At 44.3% G+C, this 23,448-nt stretch overlaps 1 protein-coding gene and 1 non-coding gene across 11 annotated transcripts in view; both read left to right on the forward strand.

The window, feature by feature from the left end:
* LOC114255312 overlaps positions 1-23,448 on the forward strand; it is a 285,016-nt gene that overhangs the window by 44,044 nt on the left and 217,524 nt on the right. For 9 of the 10 annotated variants that reach the window (XR_004964951.1, XR_004964950.1, XR_004964948.1 and 6 more), the window contains exon 2: positions 10,246-10,300. Coding sequence is in view for 2 of the 10 variants with exons in the window: in XM_036293403.1 (XP_036149296.1) it covers positions 10,246-10,300 (55 nt within the window). In the remaining 8 variants the exon portion in view is untranslated. Of the gene's footprint in view, positions 1-8,362; positions 9,898-10,245; positions 10,301-23,448 lie in introns of those variants that run through there. The other variant, XR_004964953.1, reaches the window with a different exon arrangement.
* On the forward strand, positions 3,936-4,020 carry Trnal-uaa. The gene has a single exon. It is a non-coding gene; the product is annotated as a tRNA-Leu (tRNA).

A 23,448-nucleotide genomic window follows, 5' to 3' on the forward strand; every position in this document is an offset into this window, starting at 1 on the left:
AACTTGTTCCGCAACTTTTTCCACCCGGCTATAGAATGCATTATGACGTCACGGATGAATTTTGATCTCGCGTAAGAGCGATCTTCGAGTGTTATTGCGATCGGTCGAGCGATACGTATTTGCGGAATTATTTCACGAACGGAAGCAATTTTGCATTTAGGGCAGCATTGAATCAACCTGTTTCTCGTAAAACTTTTCCCGAGATATGACTCACGTTTGTAAAATGTAAATTTACGATCTTTGCTATGTTGCAATTATATACATATCGAGAAAAAAGTAATGTCGCTTAATTATCGTAGATGATTTGATTCATACAAACGGGAAGTGTAATAATTAAAGAGAGAGAGAGAGAGAGTTTGCGTTCTACAGTGTATTTCATTTTCAGGAGTAATCTCGATCCTCAGCCAAATTGTAACGACCTTAATTTATATACCGAAATAATTTTGCTCTTTCTCTCAACTTTACGACGAATCGCAGAGTTACGCGAGGGTGAACTCATAGAGAGAATATTTAGAACAATAAGTCGTGGCGGGTGTGTTCGATGACATGAAGCGGCGGGAAGCGACGGGGCGCGATGAATGAAGATATCCGCAGAGCGAAAATCCGTCAAAATAGAGATCGCGCCCGTCTCCGTGGCGGAGATAATAATGCTGCCGGCACAGAGACGGTTTTTGTATCCACGGCTTTCTTCATTCTTCCTTCGTCGCCCGCGCTTCCTAGAGACGACGACGGTGGGGTGTTTTAAATATTTAGCCGGCTAATTTTCGCGAGGATTTTTAAGCCGACGGAGGAAAGTGAGAATTGAAAAGAAACTCGACGACGCGACGGGATCGGAGAAAGAGAGAGAGGCGGCGACCGAGGCGAAATGTCCTCTAGACTGAAATAATAATGAGAGGCGCCAGCGCCTTTAATCACGATATTAAACATTTACGATCGCCGCGGCGGTGTCCTGCTACGCCGAGATTACTGCGCTCCTTTTCTCGCGCGGCCTCGATCCGATCTTCCCCCTGGTACAAAGCGACTTTCGCTGTAACCCTCCTACGTCCCTTGTTTACGTCTCGTCGCTGATAACCTTACACGATCTACCTCGCCTCGGGATATTTTGAACGAGCGTCTAACCCGGAATGCGCTTTACGCTCGTCATGAACGAGATGTAAACATTACAAAAGCTGATAAACTTTATTAAGCGTACACACATTTATGCATTGTTACGATCAACAAATTATAATTATTATCGCATTACCCTTAAGTTATGTATATATATAGTTTATCGCTTTTTATTTAGAGTATCGCGATGATACGCGCTTAGATATATACGTAGATATGCTTTGAGTTATACGTGTTTTTACCTGGAGTAGGAATGATACGGTTAAACATACCGGAGTAAACATCGGGAAGACAAATCTACTGCGATGGATAGATATACCGATGGATAGAGATTTGGGCTCGAGATTATTGCAACGGACGATTCCGGGGGGGTGGAATATAATTTGCAGTAGAATGGGCAATTCAGGGCGAAAAGGGCCGTGGACACCGGCGAAAAAGTCCATTTTTCTTCGCCGACGTCGCTATCGCCAGATTATGTCCCGCGCAGCTATATTGATGACAATGGCAAAGCCGCCGAACCGACTAGCCGGCTCAATCTAGTTCACCGTTTGTTTTGCTTTCACACAATTTGTCATCCATTGTCTGAGCGCACGTACACTCACGCTGTGTACCCCGGTCGCCTCCAATCGTTATTTATGGTTTCGAGAAAAGACGCTTGATTAATTCCTGTCTCGTCCTCCTAATGTCCGCAAATTGTTGGCTCGGTTTCAAAGCTCCGCGGAAAAGCCCCTCCCTCTCTCCCCTTCCAATTCTTCGCAATTAACGCGAAACAATTTTCCGCACACAACGGAACGGTCGAATCTAAAATATTCAGCTTACGTAGAAAATTACATTCTTAAGCTGCGATTTAAGATGATGCTGATGCGGACTGATGCTCCGACTGAACGGAGAATAATTGAATATTCTTTATTCCGGTAACGCGATTTCACGGAACACCGGGCATGCGACGCCCGAGCATTAGAAATACGATTTTCCTTTCGCAATCGCAAAAGGGATGGTTCGGGCCGTCGAGAAGCATTTTTCTCGAACCCTGCTTTACGAATTTTTTATTTTCATGCTTCGTTCTCCTTCAAATCGAATCACGATAAGAACTTACAGTCACGTAATAGTACGTAACATGAAAAATGCAGAGAACAGAATAGGAACGTTCGAATTTATGGACAAGTACATGTGCATATCGTACTTTTAAAGCTTGCGATTAACAAGAATGATTAAATGTTTAATAAGGCAATATTCTTTAGCAATATATGAGAGATTATATATGAGAATAAAATTTATTAATACTTTTTTTTAGTTTTTAGATTTATTTTTATTCAGTAATGCCAAAGTCTGACAAAAAATAAATTTAGTAAATATTATGAAAAACAGAATAAAGGGAGATAAGAAAAAGAAAAAAGTAACGTTTTCTGATTGTCACGTACACCCTCCGCTCTTTTTAACTTTCTCTTTTTCTTTTACAGTACCTGAATCTCAAAATCCGACCGCGGTATTATTGACAACACTCTCAGGTTTAACTGTAGGGGATTCTCGCAGGCTCCATTGTGCACTCCGGGTATGTAAGGGTTGCCTGAAATACGTTTCATACTTTTCCTTCTTCTCCCCCCCCCCCTTCTCTTTTTTATATTACAAGATGCCTCTCGTGTCGCACTCTCGAACGAAGTCGAAAAGTTCGCGGGGTAACGTGAGAATGACAACAGATGCAGCGGAATGAAATTACAAGGTGTCTCGGCATTATGTCAACGTGTTGTGCTTTTTCAGCGAAATTGTTGTGACAGGCATCTCAATGTGCGATTCTCGCTCCTTATTTTTCTTTCTGCCACCCGGCTCTCTCTTTCTCTCTTCTCTTTCTCCGTCTCTTTTTTTCTTTCGAAGAACTCCCCTTTGGTACAGGGTGGACACTTTTATGGTGTCAAGTCCTGGTCTTTTGGGAAAAGGGTCCGCGTCATCTGTCGTTCGGCTAATCCCATTTAATCGGTCGCTTTTCCTTTCTGACACGCCGATCAGACTAAAAAACAGCGTTTGAAAATGATCGATAAAAACGTTAGGAATTTGAGAGTCCCTAAAATGAGACATTTGTGCTCCCACATGCGTGTAAAATTTTGTATTTGACTATACATTGCGTATATTTGAATTAATTTTTTTTTGTTATAAAAATTTTTATTGTTATAAAATCAACTTAATTATATTTTTTACACATATATAATATATGTATATGATATATGTTACGTAGATAATTTTTATACCAGCGTACATAATTCAATTGTTATGAAATTGCTATTAATTTTATTGTGAGATACAGCCACTTCAAATTGGTATCGTACGACATCGCGTGTCGGTTTATCTCGCTGTTTCCTAATTGCCTATGACTATTCATCGAGTCATTTATATTCGACATAATTATCATCGCCATCAGTCTTGAGACTTAAGTCATTCCAAATCCGACTACGTCGAAAGCCACCGTCATTTATCTTCTCGCGGAAATGTCTTGAAATCACGTTATACCCGTTCGATATTTAATTAATGACAAATTATAAAGCTGAATGTTAACAAATATTTCGTAACATTTTAGAGCAAAAGGAATAAATTATTTATACAGCTGTTCTTCAGTCTTAATCAAGTATATGTGTAAATCTAAATGGAACAATGTTTTGCAGTAAAATGAAGAATTAAAAGTCATTTTTAGACGCTCAATTTAAGTAAAATAATATAAACGGTTATAAAATGTTTTATGTGTTGTGAAATGAGAACCATAGTCTTGCTTGTTAACATAAACATTACGAATGTAAGCCTCGGTTATTTAATATTATTTTTACACGGCATTCATCGAAGCTAGGTTGGCCGAGCGGTCTAAGGCGCCAGACTTAAGATCTGGTTCCCATTCTGGGAGCGTGGGTTCGAACCCCACACTTAGCAAATTTTTTTTTCTTAAAAAAGTTAATCTTGTTATTTATGTAACAAGTAACCAAATTGCTTGTTTGATTGAATTTTTTTATGCTCTATTTAAATTTATACATATCATTTGATTAATATATTACATACAATAAATATCTATATATAATCTATCTTTTTTGCTTTAAATGTTATAAAATATCTGTTACGTTCAGATTGTAATTAGAACATTACACAGCATTGAATATAACATATGCAGAATAATAATAATAAATAGCATTTGATATATTTTATTAATTCTATTATTTTTAGCAGAAACGAACGGAATATTTACTTCTTGCATTATTTTCTTGGTCATCTTCTGGAAATTGTGTCTAATATCTCGATGAGTTCGAGGGATTAGGAAACATCGTATATAAATGTATACATGAATTCTTCGTGCGAGTACACGCGAGCACACGGTAATTTGCCCATGACCGCTAATGCGCCGCTCTGTCTTTGTGCTTCGGTAAAAAATCGCGGAAGTTGTGAAGCACGACGGGCTATTTGAATAATACCGTCATTATTCACTCCGCTTGTTCCACAGTGTGTGACTAACGATGAATTGGGGAGGAGGGGGGGAAGGGAGTATTACTTGAAATTTGATTGCAATCGACTAATCTGTGACAACCGTGTCTCACGAAAAAGGCTCCTGGCGCGTGTCAGAGCCGACTTTTCTCTTCGAGACTTTTTTAAGTTGATCAATATTACGATGTTAAAAAAATTAATAAAGTATTATATATGATCCGAAGATAATAACAAGTGAAAATGCTGTTGATCTCTCACATAGGAGTGTTAAGTGTACGTTCTTCACGGTTCATAAGAGAGGGATAGCTCACTCCGCGAACGATCATATCTGCGTGTCATCGTGCGGTATACCCGTCGCCGTCTGAAACGCTTCTCCTCGCCCTTTGCATACACGAGAGTCCAATGACCTGTTTCCATGTCGGTTTAACACTTAACACCGTGCACCGCGGATTTGCACGCGTATCATCCACGCTCTTCATCGTTTTCCTTGCCGATGCATGTACAACGGGGGATTCCCCCCTCCCCCCCTTTCCTCCTCTCTGTTTTGCGCGGCGCACCTGTGCAGGCGTGGCGGGGACGATAAGTCAGCGCGAGACGGGCGCGACGTCCAGGAGGTAGCACCGTGTATACGCAATAAAAGCAGAAATCGTCGTCCGGACGATGTTCCGTGGCGACGTAATAAAAAAGGGAGACTCCGATAAAAGTGGCCGGGGCATATCGCGGACACCGCCGTTGCCGGCGCGGTCTCGCGAGGCGCAGTCGATGTTGTTGATGTTGGGATCGCGTGCCGCGCGGAATGTCGTACCAGTCTGCACCTATCCCGTTGTCAAGGCGTCCCTCCATCCCCTTCCGCCACCCCCGTTTTCGCTCCCCCTCTCCCCCCCCCCTCCCCGTGCGCGCCGTGTCATTAGCGTAATCATTCTCCGTCACTTGGACGATTCCTCGAGAGCTCCGGGATCCCGAACCACTTCATATTTAAATCGCCTCGCGTTCGCTTCTGACGTTCCACTTCTGACGCACGCTTTGGGGGCTTTCTTATTGTTCACCGCGGGGAATCGTAATGATCGCCGATAACGATTCGTCCCGCGAGCTACGGGATCGAAAGGAATAAAAAAAAAAACCGCTTCTTCTTTCTGTGTATATACGTATACGTGACATCTTCGATTCTACGTGCGAAATAAACGAATGCAATTAAAAGAAATCCCAATTCACGGTTATAATTACGTTATATATATGTCCGTGTGTGTGTGTGTGTGTGTTTCATTTTTTATCTCTACAGCAATTTATCTCGTGTGAAATAGCCGTTGCAATATTCCGATACATACATTTGTCATGGCGAGGGTTTACTTGTCAAAAGCACGTCCGCGTCGTTCGAGCCGTAGCAGAAAAATAATTAGACGAAACAGACATTTCTCGAGCGAGCACGTGTGTCTCAGAATGCAGGCCGCAGCTGTTAACCCGCGCTTCGACTTTCTCTATTTAGGCTGCCATATGCCAAACTTTATCTTTCTTTTGAAGACTTGGGGCCAAGAGTGACGAGAGCAATTTATCTCCAAATTAGTTGGCTATAAATAATCGTTGTAGGCATTTCTGGCTATTTTTAGCCGACATTACGTGGCGTTTTATTTCCCATTATTCGCAATAAAATAAATAAAACCCATTTTAAGTAATTAGTAAATTGCGTCTAATAATAAAATATTCTATTTATAAACTTATATGCTGTATTTTGATATGTATGCATTTCAATGAATATTTAATATATGTATATTGCATAATATGAAATCGAAATGTGTGTTATAAAGTTTAAACTATAGATGGCGAATTACGAATTGCTTAAATAGAGCTTGAGAATATAGCATTTAAAATACTTTGTTTAATAATTGCGTTAGTAATAGAACATGCACAACAAACTATTCAAGGCTCATAGAGATAAATGTTACTTTTTCAACTACAAATATGCAGTATATAATTGATAGATAATACGGACGATGGAACTGTGAAATAACACAAGAAACTGCGAATGCGCGCTTGGAGAGTGAACGAAGGGCTTTGTATGGGCGTGATTGGTCAAGCAATTTGTTTGTAAACGCTGATTGTGTCTATCGACGACTGTGATTTGTGTAATCGTCTTCGACCCGGCGGGTTATCGCACTCTCACGGAACAGTCTCCCGTTGTGTAATTTTTATTCGCTCGGAGTTTTCACCTTATCACTATACATAAACATTATGTGACTGCTGTGTGCTTTATGAACGCAACGCTGTTATGCAATCCTCCACTTGACATGTTTTAAATTACTCTTCAAGTATCCGAGATAGAGCAATGTGAAAGATACAAATTAGAATTTTTCCTTACCGCGTTTGTCAGAATTAACACTTGAATTTGATCAAATGCAAGTAGATTTCAATTCTAAAATTTTTAATAATTACATTTTTTTATATAAACAAATGTTATTTGTCTGTATATAAAAATTGGATATTTCTTTCTCTATGTTTCAATTTCTTTGTAATATTTTTATTCAATACATTGCTCTCTTTTATATATATATATATATTAGATATGTGTAACATATAGTAGAAAAGGCAGTGCCACATTTTTGCTCGTTAAAAGCTGAATGTGATATCGCTGAACTGGAAGGGTGATGTAACAACGTCCTTTGACTTTGAGTACGTACATACAGCCTGGCGCAGCAAAAATTAGCTTTTGAAAATAATTCACGTGTGTTATCAGCTACTAAGGGTCGTTTCATGTCGCAGCTCGTCCTTTACGTCATGTCGCATGGGAGTGCTTTTATGTCAATGCTTCAAAGTGGCATATGAGTATCTATAGGTAAAGGTATCGTACGCTACAAAAGTTGAACGTTTCCGACTTGATATTGTTATCGCATTCCGCTGAGATTTATCAACGTAATTACGCGATATCTGTCGCTGCCGGTTTAGTCGGAATTTTTAGTTCATTCTGCCATTATCTATGTACTAAGAAGTTGGATTTATATTCTGATTATAATTTTTTTAACTATAATATTATTTACTAAGAAATCTTGGTGTAATCTTATAAATAATCTTAATTTATAATTTATGAGAAATATTGATATATTTATATGTTCCGTGTGTTTCACACACACACACACACACACACACACACACACACAATTTTTCACAATTACTTGATTGAATAAATTATGACTTGTCACAACTCCTTAACTGAATGAAAAGATTTTACGCGATACATCATATTATAATTTTTTTAATAAAATGAAAAGCAAGTATCGAAAACCGGTATCATCGGAACATTGACATGTGTCGACTAGGTGCATGCAAGTTTCTCACGATAATGTACCACACGAAGCATCGTGAAATGATAATACCGAACAGCGAATTGCGTCACGATGGTGCATACGACGACGAGAAGCATAGTCGATTGCATCCGTGTGGATTAAAGTACTAATCAAAAACTGCTGTCTTTTAAGATTATTAAAATCGTCAAAGCAACAGACTCCTCAAAGGGTTAATTATTCTACCGACTGCTTATGGTTGCGTTTTTTTCACTCGTCAGGGAGACGTGAATAAAGAACAAGTACATCAACCGAGAACGAGGTACGCCATCGAGCCACCCTGCAAAAAAAAAGCTTTTTTTGTTTGCGAAGCATTGTGAGAATTAAGTTTCGAGTACACGGAGAGAATTTTCTCTTGAAGTTTACCCTCGAAATCTGGTAATTGTAGGATAATGTGTGATCTCGAGGAATTTTACTATACTTTTTAGTAAAATTTACTATACTTTCAGTAAATTGTACTAAAAACAGTAAATTTTACTATACTTTTAGTAAATTTTACTTTCCGTGTATCTCGCTTGATCGGCAAGTGACGCGTTCGAATTGATGAACAATTAAATTAGCGTTTTACAATATTATCTTTATTAAAATTTTTTCAAACGATTTTTACTTATTATTATATAACTTAATACTGTCGGAGAAGTTTTCGTATTCGAAATATACATGGCTAATATGTGCACAAGATTATTAGGATAAAAACTTTTCATATATCTCTTGAACGAGTTCAGGTTCTTAGTTACTTTCGGAGTTGTATGCAAAATATTCTCTTACATGTTAGGATGATAGCGCATGTTATTATCGTCACGCTGGAATTTTAGCTACATCAAAGTCACGGAGAATACTCCAGAGACCACCCGCGACACTGGCGGATCTCCGGGAAATCCGTCTTATCCGACATTATATCCGTCTTTCCTCGCTCTAGAACGCCAAGAAAAGAACCGGCAAGCGGGATGGGGGACGTGATACATGTGTGTACGCCTGTACAAAACTGGTAAATGGACTGTCCCTCGTCGCGAGAGAGGGTCAACGATGAGCGGAGCGGAGGTAGGACGGAGAGCGTAACGATATCTCTTGCACTTACGCCGTCTTATGTACTTAGACAAAGTACCTGCTCGCAATCGCTTTAAGAGGGAGAGCGTGCCAACTATGAGAGGCGTTAAGAGACGCGCTGCGCGAGCGCTCTAGCCGCGATAAAGCGCACGTGTAAAACCGTCATCGTACCGTGTGCGCGTACGCGGCCACGGATTAACAGTGAGGAAGACGATAGAAGGCAGAAAAGGGGAAAGGATAAAAGTGAAAGAAGAAAAAAGAAAGGGCCGCGCTCGTGTGCGGCCGATGGCGACGTATCGCGTTCCACGTACGTACGGTCGCGCTGCTTTTAAAAGAACCGCGGAGCACGCGGCTGTTATGGGCGCGAGATATGATCCGCGTGACACATTAATGCGTTTACGCGTAAAACGCGAAAAATCGCGGATGCTAAATGCACGCGATTTATGCTATTAGCGAACGGTTTTAGCCGATTGCTCCTTTCCCCACCCCTCTCGCGCGTTTCACTTTGGCCGCGAGCGAGCCGGCTTCCGAGAAGCCGTGTTCTTTCATCGACGCTCTGACGGCCCCGCGTCGTTTTGTCTCGCCGGGATTACTCTGGTGGAATGACCCGGTAGAATGCAGTCGATAAGATTGATTGCGAGAAGAGGAATAAGAGAGAGAGAGAGAGAGAGAGAGAGAGAGAGAGAGAGAGAGAGAGAGAGAGCGCGGGGATATTCTCATAAGTACTTAAGTGTAGGGACACTCGGCTGCGCGTCGCTCGTGCCCCGCTTTTAATGACGGAGCTTTGCGAGCGGTGACATCTCTTCTTCTTCTTCTTCTTCGTTCTTTTTTTTTTCCCCCCACTGTGATTGCGAACTTGAGCGATCGCGGTTACGGTAATCTGCTGCGACGTACGCAGTGTCCACCGCGCGCATCATTTATCTCCATATCTCTTGCTTCGTCATCCGTTGTCTCGGTAAGTGAAGAATTGCGCAGCGAACAAGAACCCGATTATTGCTGGTGTGAACAACCTGTAGTTTATTTCCAGCGGGAACTTTATGTCACTGCGCGCCGCTGTATCGCGCGCAATTGGCGATGCGCTAATTGGATCTCCGTGCCGACGCTGTCAAATAGGGAATAATCGAATTAATTGCGAAATATCTGAAATCTTCATTTGTTGTTTGACGAGCATATAAATTCCAGAGGAATGACGAGTCTAGTGGAAATTGGCGAGCGATAGGAATTATGGAGAGCGAAGTGAATTAAATTAGAAAGATTTAATGAGATAATAATTGAGTTCTAAATGTGTATTTATTAATTACAGGTGGACGGTGCCATTTTCGTTGTCGACGCAGGGTTACCGAGGTGCTTCATCGATGGTGCGTATGTCGAATTCATGTCATTTATTTTATTATAAATGAGCAGGGGGGGTTAGCTCTCTTCGAATCGATTTTCTGCTCACTGTTCTGATAGAAATGGACACGTTATACGAGCGCGATAAACGACATTAACGAGTCGTCGTCGTTGTCTGCCTTCTAGATGTATTTTAGTGGATTGAACGCGATAATGGCCAGGAGGAATTACGAAATTATAGCATTAGATCCTGCCGTATAGCTTTGTTCGGAGATAGCTTTGTCCGCACTCTCTCGAATTCAACACGCGATACACAAAATTAGCGTCCGGCTACATTTAGTTAGGATATTTCTGTAAATAATTTTAAATTATTTATAAAATAATTGAACTTTTCGTTTAGATGTGGGACAGAGAAGTTGGATATGACAGTGAGAGGTTCAGTTATCGTAGCGCGTTAGAGAGGACCCGTTCGAAATATCGCTCGCGTAGCGGCAGCGCTATACTAAACGCTCCTAAATGAATCGTTAATCGTTAACGGCGCGGCATCACGCAGCCCTTACGACGCGCTTATAAACCGGAAATTCACCGGTCGTCCAAACGTCCGACTGTCCAAATCGTTCGATGGCCGGCCGTGGAGGTCTTCCGGGCAATAAAGTCGGACCCGCTTTACTGCCAAAAGAGAACTCGCCCCGAATAGACAGATCGACCCGGGGCCCGCTTGTTTCTAACCTGTCATTAAACGCGTACGTTAAACGCGCATCTCCTTTTTTTTTTATTTCGCCCCGCCGGCTCTCTCTTCGTTCCGTTTTCCTCATCCCTTTGTCCTCGCGCACCGAGGATCACCGAGAGGCTGTAAACGGTCGCCCATCTCCGATACGGAATGCCGGATACGAACGAAATAGTCCGGATTCCTGGCTTTATTAAGCCCTCGGTTTACGCGAGACATTTCACCAGGACCCCGGGACCAGTCCCCCGTGTGTGGTATCGGAAACAAAGCCCGATCCGACGGTTTGACTTCGTTTTGATGAGTCGCGTAAAAGAGCGAAGGCGATCGACCGCTGTAAAAAGTGTTCCGGACTGCCATTTAATCATGGCGTTCCGTTTAACGAGGTACGTCGCTCTAACTGTTTCCAATCGACTTGTCCCTTCCTCCGTCACGCGTTAACGTAAAGTTGTTTCTTCTAATGCAAAAATGGGGTAACATCTCGACAAATATTAACGTATAATGTATATTAAATAATTATGTATACTAATAGTTTTGTTAACAAAAATTTAATTATTAGATTAAACATAACATTATCACAATTATACGTCGTTCGTTTGCTGAATATATTAAAGATTTATTTAGCTACTCTCTTTTTATCTTGACAGTCAAAAAGAGAGCGGATTCTTCTCACAGTGCATGAAGAAAACGACCCTTTTTTTCGATCGGTACTGTACGTCTACTTTGAACACTGCGCGTTTACTTCGTAATTTTGACTGTCATTCGCACGACAGAATATACGTTGACGTATTAAGCCGGGTACTCTGCTGAAGAAGTTTACGGGGAGGAAGGGGAGGGGTTCATAAGAATGATGCTTAGATGAAACGAACAGTCGCGCCGGCATGACAATCGTGAGAATCCGTTGCACGTTTTGTCCTTCCACTTTTATGGTTTTATTGGGTCCTTAAAGCTTCGCGTCCCGGTTAATTCTAATACGTTCTTTTTTTTTTTGCGCCGCAACCCTTCGCCGCTACGCGCACTGCGCGCTGCGTGCTCGCGCCCCGAATAATCGTAAAATTTGATAATTAAATTTAATCGCGCCCCTTTAACGGCCCCGCGCCGCTGCCCATTGTGCATCTCCCTGGTCCTACTTTAATGACACGATTACTCGAAGCTTTAAAACATATGCTTTATACACCTCGCCTCGGAATGATGATGCGCCATTATGATCCTGACACGTCATTAATTTCGTTTAGCGCTTACGGCCGCTACCGTGCGGCGTAATCGAGCACTCGCACACGGATCCTCCGAAATCGAAACGGTAGAATCCGGCTCGCGATAAAATGTCCCCCCCCCGGTTGTAGTAATATTTGCTGCCGGGTCCCTTCGGCGACATTTCATTACGACGGTTAATCCGATTTTCGGGTACTGAAGCTCGATCGCCGTGGCATCCATTTCGAGTTCAATATAAGTGAGAACCAAGATCATAATTTTCGCCAAGTCGATTTTATGTATGGGGCTATGAGTATAGCTCGTACTTCTGAAAGTATTTTCAATTTCTCACGTCTCGTAAGTTAGAAGGCTTACGAAGGAAGCAGAAGTTTCGTAATATACGTTAAAAAAACGCGATACTTTGGAATAAACGGAGCGCTTGGATTGTCAATAAATAATCCTTTTTCTAACGTCATTGCTCTTTGTGACTGTACAATTTCTCGCCCCGAACTTTTCGTTCTTAAAGAGGATCACTTAGTTGTGCATTTGCGCGAATGTGTTTTTACTATCGGCGAAGTGGAATGAATATTTTAATGAACTACTTTAAGCGGCACGGCAGAGGACTTAAAATGCACGTAATGTATGGTTTTGGCCTTTATCTACGCATTTGGCGTTAATAGCGCGTCGCCTGATGGTAAATACATGATTTTACCGAGTCACTAGAGAAGTGCGCGGTAAGATGCTTCCTGTCGCGATACACGCGAATTTTTTCCTTTCTTCGTCATCCGCGGTCGCTATCTCTCTGTGTCCGCGCGGTAAAAGTGCATATCGCATCGTTTGCTCGTACAGACGCGCTCGCAATTGCGCGCGCTATCGCGCGGCGCGGGACAAGCCGTTAATTGATTCGCGAACTGGACTCGGAAACGGGTGTCTTAATTTCGCCTAATTACTCGCGTTCCGTTGATAATCTTCGTTTGAATCCATCCCAGCGAAGGGACAATCTATCTGCGACGCTATTTCATAATCGCCTCTCAAATTGCACGTCATTTCCATATTTCCACGGAGCCTAAAGTGCCACTAATACTTTGCCAAATGTCGTTGCGCTTTTATCGTAGCTTAAAAGCACTGTCCAACTTGTGAACTGTGGTCTTATAGTGTCCACCCCGATTATACCATTTCTCGGCAATCACGTCTCGCTGAATGCGCGAGTGTAATTTCGCGGAAGATATCGGGAGTGCATCGGCGCGCGGGAACGCCGATGGAAATACGCATGCATATCGTCGAGGTGATTCGCAGCTCTTTTTTTTTTTGCGCGAGCGTAAAAGAGCGCCGCGTCGGCGGGTCGCCAATTAAAACACCGTACCCTCGACGAACAAGTCGCGCATAGAATGATGCACACACTTCGATTCCGCGCTCCATCGACATCGTTCGTTTTTTATGCTGGTTGCACGCATCAATTACGACCGCTCGTATATCGATATCTATACGGGGTGTTGGAAAAAAGAATTCTATATTCAAAAACGTATATTATTTAAAGAATTTAAGAAGGCTTGTTATAATTAACTAAATATATGAGTACGAAACATCAGTACGAAGTAGAATTTTTTTGCTTAATCCTAATCTGAAATGTGCGCGCCTATGTAACGAGAAAGAAGCAGCCAATCACAGTTTAAAAAATGTAGAAATAAAAAGAAATTGATATTCTATTTACGTCGATATTGTAAATAATCTAAATCGGCTCTTCGGCCGATTGCTACATACTTAAAAACTTCCAAACTCTTTAATAACACCCTATATAGACATCGCGGGGCGATTGTAAGAGCTAGCACAATAGGGTAGAAAACAAGAGCCGGCGTTCACATCAAAGTCTCGGAAGTTATGGAGTGGGACTGCCGGCGCATCCGGCGCAGACTGATAATCATCTGTACGAAATACTTTGTAATCGTTAATTACGGCGCAGCCACGAGCTTTCGAGGATGGGATCAGGCACCGTTGGGGGAGAGCGCTTTTGCGTTCGGCTGCCACAAAGTAGAGTACAAATACGTGCACTTTGGACGACGGTGGAATCCTCCTCGTTCCGGCCCATTACAGCCGGGCAAGCCCTTATCTACCACTTTAGTTTTTCATGCGGACGGTTATCGCAGAATATTTCTCATAAAGCCGAGCACACTCGCTGTAATATGTACTACTACGCTATTCCTAGAAAAATCGCCGACATGCATAAAATTCTTTTCGTTACTTTAATTAAATGCCACCGACTATTAACAGTCTTGATGCTTTTACACGAACAATTCTAAAATTTGATTAAATACAATATTCAATTAATATTTATTTTAGTGATTTATTGTGTCAATCTTTTTTCCTCTTTCTGTCTTATATTGATTATTAAAAAAAATTTCATGCCACTTTGTCATCATTCTTGAACGTCAGATAATGCGAAAGAATGGGACGTGACTAAAAATATTCAAGAAGTACTCGGCGTAAGAAAAAGAGTCGCGCGTAACGGCTCGATAATCTCTAACAATTGAGCGGAAGCAATGATCTCTCGGGAGGAGAGCCTAGGGTGCTTCTGCAGGCAACGACCGAGTTCCTCCGGCAATATTCAAATCGTTGGATCTGTCAGTCCCTGACAGACTTCGGGTAGGTCGTATTTCGTAGGCAGCCTCAAATGAGGCGGCGAAAGATTTCGCGAGAATTTCTCCCGAGCCCTCGCCCCGTGAAAAGTTCTTTCTTCCTCCCTTTTCGACGGGGGAGGCGGAACGTTTCGGTAAATGAAGCGCGCGCTGGAAACGAATCGCCCGACCGGGAAAGAAAGGCAGGCCGCTGCTAAACATTCGGAATGCTCGAACAAATCCCCAAGTGCTCAATCCCGCTGCGAGTAGTTTCTGTTTTTATTATGGCTCTTCAGTTACGCGAATCCCGATGGAAGTTTCCTCTCCCGAGGAAACGAGGAACTTGCTCGGTTGCGTGCGAAAAGACGCGTGCCGCGCAATTTTCCTCAAAACGCGGCCACGCACGATCGCCCCCCCCCCCCCGTCTTCTCGCGCGTGTTACTGCGCCGCGCGAAATTGCACGTGGGATTGAAAGCGCGCGCGCGCGTCGAGATCTCGCGAGGCGCGATAACGAAAAACTCTCTAATCGCTCTTGCGTATGTACACGTTGCGCTCGATATTTTCTTGCTCGAATTCCCTCCCCGGTTATTACTCACTGCCGTTGATAATTATTGCGAACTGGTCTCCCGTGCTCTCTGTCTCTCCTTCCCTCGCTCTTTTTCTATCTCGAGCTGGCGTATTATGAAAACGGTGCCCCGGTTCTCTGGAGCAGCTTCTGAGTTTCGCGCGCGGTAATCACGATCGCTTCTCGGAAGATTTTGCCCCGTGGCCAGGGCGTGTCTCGGGCTGCCGTCGTCCTCTCTCGTCTCTTTCTTCACGTCTCTTTGTCTCTCGTATCGTCCATTAACCGCGCGCGCAGCAGGTCGGGGCTCGTGCCGTGCAAAAGCCGCATCAGGAAATCCAAGGAGCGAGTTATCATTACCATCTCGGCAGATTGCCGCGGCGGAGAGTGCGTACGCAACCCCGGCGCTAATAAGAGCAGTGTAAAAGGGACGGTGGTCGGGTGAGAGGGAGGGCGCCCCCTTCCCCTCCGGAGGAGGCGGACTAAGACCGGGAGAAACGTTATAAAATCTATGCGACCGCAAAAACCGCAGCGTTGCGGCGCTCTAGGTTCAAGTAGCAAGTTCAGTGGCCTTGATTGACGCGGAGCATCGGCTCACCTGACGGAACCGCGGAAGTTGCAGAGTCACGGAACGCAAGCTGAAAAAATTTGCACGAATCCAGTCGAATTATTTCCTGAAAGGTCACTTCACGAATCGCTTTTCTGTGTAGCTTCCCTTTTTTTCCTCTCCTTTAAACGCGAACTATCGATCGCAGCGATTTGAGATTAGCCTTTTTCGTGCCTCTTTCATTTGCGTTACATCGCGAAGCGGCGGAGATATTAGACGACTTTTATTGCGTTATTAAGAAACATGGCGCATCGGGATCATTAGCTTCCTCTCTTATTGGGAGATATTACGCGGCTAAAATGCCGTAAAGCAGAAACGCGCGGGAATAACTGTAAACGTGCCGGCGGGCGAACGGACGTATTGGCGGCGCAGGTGTGTCGAGCAAGGTCTATTCGTTAAGAAAATGGAAAGTGGGTATATACGCGCTCCGCGGACTGTTAAATGACAATATTGATTGTCCGCGTATAAGAGTTTTTTACATGCGCCCGCGCGCTGATATGATCGGCCGGGGAGATCGATAGATTTGATCGTGATTGCACTCGGCACAGTTGCGCACGAGTGCCGCTGATTGCGTTTTAAAGCGTGTACCTAACGCGAGAAAAACGATCCGATGCACTGTGATTGCCGATTCCCTCTCTCTTTCGCTCTTTCCCTCCTCTCTGCCTGTCTTTCCTTCTCGCTCGTAACGGAGAGTGCCCCCTGCAGCTATAGGTCGCCGAGAGATTTATTACTGCGTATCTACGAATTTTGCTCCGAAACGTTGGATTTTTAATGTTTTTCCCCGAGCACGCTGGCTATTAGGTAGTTTTTTTTTTTTGGTACAAACATTTCCCGCGGAAACGTAATAATTTCGATACACAACCAAACAAAATTTTGCAATAATATCCGCTCCGTAAATAGCGGTTGAAATTAATTACAAAAGCCGACTAAAAGTTACAGTTGTGAAATTAGCTGAGCAACCAAGGCTACTTTCGCGTTAGGATTCAGGGATTTCAAGGATTTGCGAAATAAGAATGCTTATTATCTAAATTGCTGTCATACTTGCGGTATCAGTTAACCAATTGAATCTCCGCTTCTGCGGTTAATGCGATTCGTTACTCGCTCTCGATCAAGTGACGACACACATACCGTCAAGTACGAACGGGTCGATCCCGGGCAGGAATCGGATATCCGGACGCGCGTCTAGTGACGTTAACGCGCGTCAGGTGAGCCAGGATGGACGATCCTCCTCCGGCAGCATCTACGATGCACGTCGCGGCGCCGGCGATGCCATCGACCTGGCACGCCATGTCGGAACACCCTACCTAATACCGCCGGGTCACGATACCCGGGCTATTCGCCTGTGAATTAGCATTAGCTCGCCTTGGGTTATTACGTCATAACAGCATGGCCACCTGGAGGCAATTGCCCGGTGGTGTGTCGACGCGGACGACGAAACCTGTCGTCCTATTTATTGCCCGCCGTCTGCGATCGTACACCCAGCCAGGCCAGACGGAATTAGACCGGATATCCGCGCAATCCACCGATCGGTCGTCGTATCTCGGACGGTATAATGCACGTGTTTCGGACGTTTCATAGGCACGCCGGAATACTAAACAACGCGTCGCGTCCTATTTGATGCCGGTTCTATTTGATCGCCCGACGTGGATGCATCGGACACCGCGGCGGTGCCTGAGCCATGTCCGATATTGCGGGGACGTAATGGCGCGTTACGTAACACCGAAGGATTTCAATCACGCAATCGTTTTCTCTTTACAGACATTTACGCAAGCATCATATTTCATTTATTGAAATAAATACAGATAACGCGGAAATGTATAATAACAGAGGGACGAAATTAGATATGTTTAACGGGACATTTTTTTTTTTTTTTAATACAAATTTTGCACACGAGAAATCAAACAAGTTAGTTCGTACAACGGGCTCGAGCGTGCACGTAATTATTTTATTCGTTGCACAATTGCAGTCTATGCCCGCCGCGTGCCGTATATCTTTTATCGCGTTATCGAAGCTTTTAGTGCGTTGACAGAGTAATAAGCATTTAAAAGGGTTATTCTGTTCCACGCGATGTGCTGAAAAATACAAAAGATACGAAACCGAAGCGCGCGCGAACCGTATAACTTGGCGTATTGCGAGTGCACTCGAGTGCTCGTTACATTTGCAAATATGAGATAAGGGGGTATCTCTTCAGGTGTATCGAGTAGTAACGAATTTCGCTCGCGACTGCGTCGCTGCAAATTGCAAGAGGCGCTTTCGTGAAAAAGTTGTGACAAATGCGAGCACTTAACCCGAGAATTGTCATCTAGTTTTTTTTTTCTCGCGTAAACGATCATCTGTTCTGATGAACGTGAGCTTTATTTTCTCACCGTTGGATGCAAGACATCCCCAGGTGATAACTCTCGGATTAAAGGCGATTGGCCGCGGGAATATCGTCGCATACGAGAGCATTCGCGAAACGGTCGCGTCGACGCGCGCAAATTCGAAAACCGTCGGTAGACTTTCGTCGTTCTCTCGAATCGAGCGAGCCTCGTTTCACGCCCGACGCTACAAAGTGTTGCTTATCGCTCACGGGTTGGAGTGCGTCGACCTGTCGGGCGGGAACGACGAATCCCCAAGACTCTCTCTCGCGGATGATTCATCCGCTCCTGTGTCAAAAGGCATCCAATTTGCCTCCCGTCGTCCCCCCCCCCCTATCGCGCCTTCTTCCCTCCGTAAGATTAATGCAAGACACAAGGTGCAGTAGAACGCGCGCCCGTAAAGACGGCGGGCGTGCTTTCTCTCCTCCTCGAATGGAATCATAAAATATGAAATGTATTAGATTGATAAGGTCGGAAGAGAAAAAGCGCCGGGGCCATCCTCAGAGTGTCAGAGGGCGCGAGGGGTGACACGGAACTGTGGCGGATTTTGCGAATACGGCGAATACAATCCCAAGCGACGATCGATAAAGGTAGTTAGGAGAGAAAAATAATACAGATTATTTTAAAAAATGAAAAAATGTTTAATATTACGTGCACGCGGTACAATCATCTTTGTAATATAATTTTGATTAACAAAAAAACAATTGTATAATATATTTATATAAAACAACATGCAAGGTTACAGAAAATGTTGCAAGGATGATATTTACGATGAAAACGTTTTTGTACAACTTTTTTACGAAGAAATGTTCCTTATAGGGAAAACCTGTTCATTTTACGTATCGAGTATAAAGGCACGTTTTTGCGCCCATTGAAAAATCCGTTACTGGTAGGGGAGAGAGGGACGGAGGGAAGCATAAACGTATTTACTCGGGCTCAGCATAATATCGCGAGCTTTTATAACCAATAAAAGTTACAGCTGACACTTCTCTTCTCTCCGCGGCGATATGCCGAATGCGCGGACACGCTTCTTCTTTCTCAGCCTCTTGTTGTCGTCGTCGTCGTCGTCGCCGCCGTCGTTGTTGTCGTCGTGAACGTTCCAAAGGCTTGGCGGGTGCACACGCGGAACGAGGCGATTTATGAGTGACGAGCGACATAGTAACGAGTCTCGCGCGCGCAATCCGAACAATCGTTCGCTTTGTGTCCCTGAGAGCTCTTTGTGCCTTCCGCGCGCCGTACCGAGCGATCGTACTCGGCTGCACCTCCACCCGTGGTCGTAATTTAATTAAGCCGGTAGCCGGTGCGTTCCCGACAAAACATTTTGCGCGCGCACTCGCCGTAAGCGTCGCGCGATGCTCGACGAATTTTTAAAAGCAGACGTAGAAAACAGACGTGCGAAGGAGCGACCGTTCAATACAGTGGTTCGCACTTTCGCGCGCGCGCGCGCGCGCGGGCTTCAAAACAACTTTATATTGGATATCTAATTCTCGACTCGATTTATTGAGAAAAAAGGGAAGCTAAAAGCCTGTCTTTAAAACGTTCAATATATTCGAGATTCTATATTACTCGACTCGATTTTATTTGGTAGACTGTGAGCAGGACTGCGAGGCAGAGAGCTGTGTAAAAGACTCGTAGAGTGCATACGCGGTACATTTCGTCGTGTAATCATCTGCAAAATGGCATTTACTACTTAGCGCTCGCGTCACGCGCGATATTAAACGCATCGCACCTCATTACACCGGACTTCCTCGCCGCGTGTAATAAACCCTTCGTGGATTAATAAAGGAGCGCGATAAGGCACACGCGTACAAACACGTATCGTCGCAGTTGACAATATCCCCGCCTTCGCGAAGGAAAAGGAAGACGCGGCGCGGACGATCTTCTCCGCAGACACATACGATCTCCTCCCCCTCCCCGCGTGGAGCATCACGAAATCCCGTATGTTACGACCGCGCGAGCGGTTCGCCATTGGTAGCCGAACTCTAAATACCGGGGGACAATAAAGATTTTATGAAAGGAGCTGCGATCGCGCGCGGGGGAGAGCGTATCGGTAATTAGAAGGATTTCGCTGCGCGAAGGCGAGGACAGTTAATATCTTCATTTGGCCTGGACGACTGGAGAAAAAGTTTTATCGACGTGGACGGAAAGAGAAGAGACCTCGCGCCGCGCGCGAGGCCAAGAGGGAAGGCCGAGAGGCCCGAATAGGGAAGTCGGGAACTCGGCTGCCGCAGCGCGCGGGGTTCCCTCTCGGAATGCGAGCCACGCGAGCCTCGTTAAAATTACGATCTTATCTTCGAATGGGAGGGGAAAAAAGAAGAAGGAAGCTACGGGGTCGCGACGTGCTTCCGCTGGCGCGCCGTTACAATGTATGTCGAGCTGTGCGACCTCGGAGTCCTCGGAAAAGGCTCTCGCTTCGAGGATCTCTCGAGGGGAATCGTCAGGTAAGGAGGCTGCGCCACGAAAATGCAGCATCGGATGCTCCCGCGGGTCCGGAACTCGGCTCCACCGGCTCGATCGTCGGTCGCCGCGGGGCGAGGGGGAAAGGGGGAACGGCCGCCGCGCTTTTACGATAGTTTTACTGCGCGGAATTAATCAAACGGAATAAAATAACGAGAATGAGCTCGGGTAGCGGAGCTCGCGAATGGGATTTATCGTCGCGCGAAGTACCTTCTGTTTACAATTACGCTGGCACGGGCTTTATTGCTAATAGCGACGCGAAATGGCGAATCGCTCGGTCGTCGTCGCGTCCTACTGTCCGCTCTCGAACGTCGCTCCGCTCTACCACCGGCGCGGAAAGATGGACCGTCGAAGACGAGCTCGACAGTTTATTGCCAATGATTATCGCGAAGTTTGGCATTAATTGTTTCCCCCTGCGTCGTATTCACTAAAGTATGGCTATTTTACGAGGGAAAATAGTGTGTCCTTACTCTCTCAAATTTAATTTATTTACCAATACGCTCTGCGTGTGCGGTATAATCGCGGCTGTAACGTTCTTGTTAAAAAAATATTTTTAAAAAAAGACTAGACATTTCCCTGTAGATCTCGAGATGTTGCAGAAGCGCGTCTCAACGGGACTTGACGACACGCACGGTCAATATCTCTGGCTTTGACGCGTTTTATTGACGCTCGTTCGAGGTACACGTAATAATTCATGCGGGTGTCTTGCGCAAAGATGGCAGCGATACGGGTAGTAAAATGCGCGCGGTGGCAAGAAACGTGATTTTATGATAAATATTAATGTTTGCGGTGACGACAGCTCGCCGCGGTCCATGCCGCGGCGACGGCGAGCAGCGACGGCGGGATTGGAGACGGATGTTAAACGATTGAGGATCACGTCGATGTTGCTTTCATTGTCCGTGATTAATGGCAAAACGTCTCTGCCGGTTTTTGCGCGCGACCGCAGAGAAAGCCGCGCGATAATACTTGGATACATCTGCGGTGTGCGCGATTGGACGACGGTCGCGGCGGTGTCGCGAGTCGCGATGTAGGAAGCGCCAGAGGTCGATTTACAGTTAATCGGGGGAACGCCGATACAAGATGATACAATAAGGAAATAGGAAGGTACTAACGAGGCGGAACATTGTCGGTAAGTGCAATTAGATTCCGCGAGACGTATTGTGGTGAAGATAAAACCTGTGGCAAAAACGAAGTTTCCTCTTGAGAAACCAAATTCTCGACTCTTAAAAGGCGGAAGCGAAAGTTTAACGCGTTCATTTAATTTTTTACTTCAATTAGAATTTTGTGAACTTTAATTTTGAACACATTTTTAAAGATAGCTAAAAGCCCCTGCAAATTACTACTTGCTATTAATACTATGCGAACTCGTGCTCATTATTTATTTATTGCACGTTGAAGTGCCATTTTCGTTTGGAAGTAATTAAACTGTGAAATGGTTCTGGCGCGGAGCAAAGTTAGGAGAAGGTAACGATAGGAAGCACCCGTTGAAGGGTTGATAAAGGCCGCGGCGCTAGTTAACGGAAAACGCTTTATATGTCCTATCCCCCGGAGAATATCCAAAGAAGATAGCGCTTGATATACGATCTCGCGCAGCGGTATAAATTAACTCCTGGTGACATTTAGATTAATTGTTCCGTGTGCGCGTCGCCTGGGGGGTATGCTTTTTAGGGTAAGAAATCGCGATCGTTATTCCAACTGATCCCCCGTGTCTGTCTATGGCCTGTATATTCGAGTAAAACTTTTTACGAAACACATGCAAATGATATATCAATATTTACTGAAGCTAAATTACATATCAGTAATTTGCGATTTTTAAACGAAATTGGACAGTTGTACAAAATAAAGAGAAAAAATATATATATAGTGTAGAGATGGGGAATACAAAATAAAAAAAGAGAAAACTTCGTTACAAACGAATTGATTACATGAATAATCGAATATCTTAATTTTAATTTTCCTCTGATTAGAGATGCATAAAATTTCTAGATTTGACTCAATTATTCGAAAGAATCTCGTGTACTTACGTAACCGGCGACGTGCTCGGGCACGATTTCGTAATATCTGGCCACGGGCTGGTATCAGGGATCTTCGATTTGATTGCATCACCGCGGGAGCAAGATCCCCGCGGGTGCTACGGGTACGCACAATGTATACGGGGTCATTAGGACAAAACGTTTCCTTTGATCCCGTCACGATCGTCACGTCTCGCAAGAACATCCTCAAAACGATGTGTCCGAGGATTGCCGATCCTGCACGGATCTGCTCGTTCTCGCTCTTTACGGTTCTCTTTCTCTCTCTATCGTTATTGATATTCGACGGTCTTAGGCACGGAATAGGGCTGCGGTAAGGCGCCCGCATTGTGTCAACAACCCTCGAGAGAAAACCAGAAGCTGCGAATTATGATAGGGGCCCCGAAGCACCCCGGTGTTGTCATTAGTGGCGGGCGGGGAGTGCGACATCGTGACGGATCTCGTGTCGGGTCTTCAAACATTCGCTACATTTCAATGAAATTAAAACGGGCGCTTTTGAACATTTATACGTTCGGTATATATTATTTTCCATATTATAATAACGCGAATGTTTGTACAAACAATTCTTTCGTGCGCGATCGGGAAAGATTTTTTAATTGTATTATTCGATACATTTATTTAATTGTATTATTCT

Source organism: Monomorium pharaonis, chromosome 10 (assembly GCF_013373865.1).
Source record: "Monomorium pharaonis isolate MP-MQ-018 chromosome 10, ASM1337386v2, whole genome shotgun sequence".
NCBI classification, from domain to species: Eukaryota; Metazoa; Arthropoda; class Insecta; order Hymenoptera; family Formicidae; genus Monomorium; species Monomorium pharaonis.